Source organism: Poecilia reticulata, linkage group LG4, assembly GCF_000633615.1.
Source record: "Poecilia reticulata strain Guanapo linkage group LG4, Guppy_female_1.0+MT, whole genome shotgun sequence".
Taxonomy (NCBI): Eukaryota; Metazoa; Chordata; class Actinopteri; order Cyprinodontiformes; family Poeciliidae; genus Poecilia; species Poecilia reticulata.
The window spans coordinates 9,609,333-9,613,877 of record NC_024334.1 but is presented as its reverse complement, the minus strand read 5'-3'; the positions used below and the strand labels follow the sequence as shown (position 1 = coordinate 9,613,877).

The 4,545-nt window shown below is 53.8% G+C and overlaps 1 protein-coding gene across 1 annotated transcript; it reads right to left on the bottom strand.

Annotated features, from left to right (window-relative positions):
• Positions 1 to 578: 578 nt before the first annotated feature.
• On the bottom strand, positions 579 to 3,912 carry LOC103463389 (forkhead box C1-A-like). Its single transcript, XM_008406705.2, has 2 exons — positions 3,405 to 3,912; positions 579 to 2,293 (listed from the first exon to the last, which is right to left on the bottom strand). The coding sequence occupies exons 1-2, from the start codon at positions 3,555 to 3,557 to the stop codon at positions 1,037 to 1,039; spliced, it is 1,410 nt and encodes a 469-aa protein (XP_008404927.1). The 5' UTR covers positions 3,558 to 3,912; the 3' UTR covers positions 579 to 1,036.
• Between the last annotated feature and the right edge of the window lie 633 nt (positions 3,913 to 4,545).

Below are 4,545 nucleotides of genomic sequence, written 5' to 3'. Positions count from 1 at the left end.
GCTCCCATCGTTTATGAAACAGAAGCCAGACAGAAGCCTGATGTGCGCTTTGTGACTTGACTGATTTGTTTTGCTGACAAGGCCTCTGACTGAGCTCAGGCCGCACTGATGTCACACGTGAGTTTGTTTACGTCCGGTGTTTACGCTCACACACTGAAAATACACGGCGTACAGGTGAGGCCAATGGCGGGGTGGAGGGGGGGGGGAAGAGGAGAGGGCGGCTGCAGAGTTCACCTCCTGTTGGGGGCGAACAGGAGGTGATTGTAGCTSAGGGAAATGTGAGAAAATTCTCTTTTGGTGTAAAAACAGCTACGTACGGCGTCAGGATCTTTGTCCCGCACTCATCAACGTTTAAAGAAAATTCACTAAGTAGTTTTCACATACCATGTAAAACGTCGCCTCTATTAACACGCTCGCTGCCCATGCTGTAAAAAGRACTATTCACATTTTAAATTTATCTAATAATTAGTTTTGCATTTAGCGATTTACAAGCACGTTTGTTTATTTTTTATTTTATTTTTTTTTTGTTTTACTTTGAATGTGTTTTACAGCCTTTTTCTACACCGAATGCTAATAAATCACTCCAATTAAATTCAAATATTCGGCACTTTATTAAACAAAACAACTTGCAATGCCTTCAGAATTTTTTTTAAACAAATTACAGAATGAATAAAATAGGCCAGTACAGGCTACAGAGTCTTCCCCCGTAAATTTCTATACAACAACAGGGACAGATTTAAAGGCAGCAAGAAAACTGGAAAAGAGTTTGGTCCTCACCATCCAACCACCTGCTTTTCCTCCAAAATAAATTACTATATTAGGCTATAATTTACAGTCTATTCATAAAGGTGGTAGGAGCAATTCTCAAAGTGAGAGGGAAAGAAACTTACGTGTGGTGGTGTTAACACAGCTCACGATAAAAGAAAGGAAAATCTCAGAATCTCTCATGTCCACTCGGAGAGTAAAAGTACAGCCAAAAAAAAATATAGAGCAAATATATACTCGAGTTATTAATTTAAAGGGGACGTTTTGGCTTTCAGAACTTGCTGCAGTCATAAACAAACGCTCCTGAGGTGCGGTAGAGTGACTGGCCGGACGGGAAGGCCATCTGACAGCTGTTATTCCCGCTCACCGGGGAGCCGTTCAGCCCGATCCGCTGGGACTCGAACATCTCCCGCACAGCGTGGAAGTTCTGCTGCTGCGCCGGGTAGGCCGGACTCAGGTGGCTCAGGTCTCCGTACCAGGACGCGAGCCGGCCCTGGTGCCCGTGGTGGCCCTCCTGGCCCGCCTGGCCGAGAGGGGACGCGCTGGTCGTAGTGATGCAATAGTCGGGCAGAGCCTCCTCCACCGTGGTGGAAGTTGCCAGGGGCCCGCCGGACGAGCGGTCCCCGGCGTACAGGCTCATGGCCTGCATGTTGCAGTGATAGGTGGCGTTGGAGCTGGAGGAGATGGCGCTCTGGTTGCAGGTGGCAGAGCTGTATGCGGGRGTCTGGTTGGGGGAGTAGTTGAGCGACAGTGACGGGGTGATACCTGTCCGAGAGGAGGCGATGAGAGGCGGAGAGAGCTCGGCCTGCGGAGAGCCCCGCAATGAGGTGATGATGTTGTCCACGCTGAAGCCCTGCGCCGGGGCCTGGCCGTGGCTGTGGTGGTGGTGCTCGGCTGCCTCCATGCTCAGAGACCGGGTGGAGGGGACGCTGTGCGGGCTGCCAGTTGACATGCTGCTGCTGCTGCTGTCCGGGCTTTCAATTTTAGGCACCGCGCCCAGGGTGGGTGACGCGGCCTGCGGAGGCGATGACGTTCCGTTCTCAGTCTTAATGTCCTGGATGCGCACCGGCTGAGCGCCCTGCACCGGCGGATCCTGCTCCCGACCTGCGGGCCGCGCAGATGGGTCCTTCCCCTGCCTGTCCCGATCATCCTTCTCCCTCTGCACGTCCTTCTTTTTGAACCTCCTGCGGCGCCGCAGGAAGCTCCCGTTCTCAAACATATTGTAGGAGTCCGGGTCCAGGGTCCAGTAGCTGCCCTTCCCGGGCTTCTTGTCGTCCCGGGGCACTTTGACAAAGCACTCGTTGAGGGACAGGTTGTGCCGGATGCTGTTCTGCCAGCCCTGCTTGTTGTCYCGATAGAAGGGGAACCGCTCCATGATGAACTGATAAATCCCGTTCAGGGTGATCTTCTTCTCCGGGGAGTTCTGGATCGCCATGGTGATGAGGGCGATGTAGCTGTAAGGAGGCTTTACCATGTCCTTCGGCTGGTGCTGCGGGGTGTACGGTCCGTACGCGCGAGCCATGCCGGCCTGGTACTGCTCGTGGNTGCGCCGGGTAGGCCGGACTCAGGTGGCTCAGGTCTCCGTACCAGGACGCGAGCCGGCCCTGGTGCCCGTGGTGGCCCTCCTGGCCCGCCTGGCCGAGAGGGGACGCGCTGGTCGTAGTGATGCAATAGTCGGGCAGAGCCTCCTCCACCGTGGTGGAAGTTGCCAGGGGCCCGCCGGACGAGCGGTCCCCGGCGTACAGGCTCATGGCCTGCATGTTGCAGTGATAGGTGGCGTTGGAGCTGGAGGAGATGGCGCTCTGGTTGCAGGTGGCAGAGCTGTATGCGGGGGTCTGGTTGGGGGAGTAGTTGAGCGACAGTGACGGGGTGATACCTGTCCGAGAGGAGGCGATGAGAGGCGGAGAGAGCTCGGCCTGCGGAGAGCCCCGCAATGAGGTGATGATGTTGTCCACGCTGAAGCCCTGCGCCGGGGCCTGGCCGTGGCTGTGGTGGTGGTGCTCGGCTGCCTCCATGCTCAGAGACCGGGTGGAGGGGACGCTGTGCGGGCTGCCAGTTGACATGCTGCTGCTGCTGCTGTCCGGGCTTTCAATTTTAGGCACCGCGCCCAGGGTGGGTGACGCGGCCTGCGGAGGCGATGACGTTCCGTTCTCAGTCTTAATGTCCTGGATGCGCACCGGCTGAGCGCCCTGCACCGGCGGATCCTGCTCCCGACCTGCGGGCCGCGCAGATGGGTCCTTCCCCTGCCTGTCCCGATCATCCTTCTCCCTCTGCACGTCCTTCTTTTTGAACCTCCTGCGGCGCCGCAGGAAGCTCCCGTTCTCAAACATATTGTAGGAGTCCGGGTCCAGGGTCCAGTAGCTGCCCTTCCCGGGCTTCTTGTCGTCCCGGGGCACTTTGACAAAGCACTCGTTGAGGGACAGGTTGTGCCGGATGCTGTTCTGCCAGCCCTGCTTGTTGTCYCGATAGAAGGGGAACCGCTCCATGATGAACTGATAAATCCCGTTCAGGGTGATCTTCTTCTCCGGGGAGTTCTGGATCGCCATGGTGATGAGGGCGATGTAGCTGTAAGGAGGCTTTACCATGTCCTTCGGCTGGTGCTGCGGGGTGTACGGTCCGTACGCGCGAGCCATGCCGGCCTGGTACTGCTCGTGGGCGGCATGTGAGTACATGCTCATGGGCGCGGGCATYCCGGTGTACCCGCTGCCGGGTCGGTAGTAGTTCTGGTCACTGCTGATGTAGGGAACGACTCCCAGAGAGTTGGGACTGGAGACGGAGTAGCGCGCCTGCATCCTGCCTCTCCAAAACTCTTCCCCGCAGAACGTGTCACAACTTCAGCCTCTAGGCTGCTCTCTTTCGGTTCTCTGTCCGTCCTATTTCTTTTTTTCTATTTTTTTTTTTGTTTTTGTTTGTATGTAAGTCCTTCAAGCCGCAGCTCGCCACGGTGACGCGGACAGAGCTCACGCTGCAGCACCGAGCATTTGGGAAACTAAGAAAGCTGGAGGAGCCTGAGTCTGACACAGCGAGGAACTTTTTCCTTTTTTTTTTTTCTTTACGCCTTACATTTTTCCTTCCCTTTTGGCTCCTCCAGCTGCTCCACCCCGAATCCAGTGTGCTCCATCATCCAATGGGGGACGAAATGAACCTGTGGAAAAGAGCACAGCGATAAAAGTTTCTACCCCCACCTCCTTCCTCCTCCTTCTCCTCCTCCTCCTCCTCCTCCTCCTCTTCCCCCTCCTTCTTCTCCCTGCTTCCCTCTTCTGTCAGCTAAGAAATGAAGTTATTAAAATGTTTTGAGGTTGTGCTCAGAGTGCTGAAAATGTAACTTAATTGCCTAAATCTGGATTTATCTTAGAATGGAAACTATAAAGTTACTAAAATGTATATACTTTGAAAAAGTAAGAAAATAAAGAAGAAATTGGAGTTCAAGTATAGTTGTGACTTGACGGCTCTAAACAAATTGCAGTTTCATTCTATCCATCATTCCGATGTCAGATCTGTGCGAAAAAGTTAAAGGGGAACGTTTTTTCGTCATACCCCTCCCTTTAAACGATAGCAGAATAATCTCCTTTAATTAAATCTAACAATTAGAATTCATGCGTTATAGATTAGGAATGCAAAATAAGCTCAGACCAATGACTCTTCTGGCTGAGAAGCTCTCAGCTGCAGTCCAGCCCCTGAATAAACAAAACGCACATGAAAGAGTGAAAAAAAAAAAAAAGCGAGGATGCCTCCGCCCTCCACACCCACAGTGCCGGTGGGTGGTGTGTGGGAACTAAT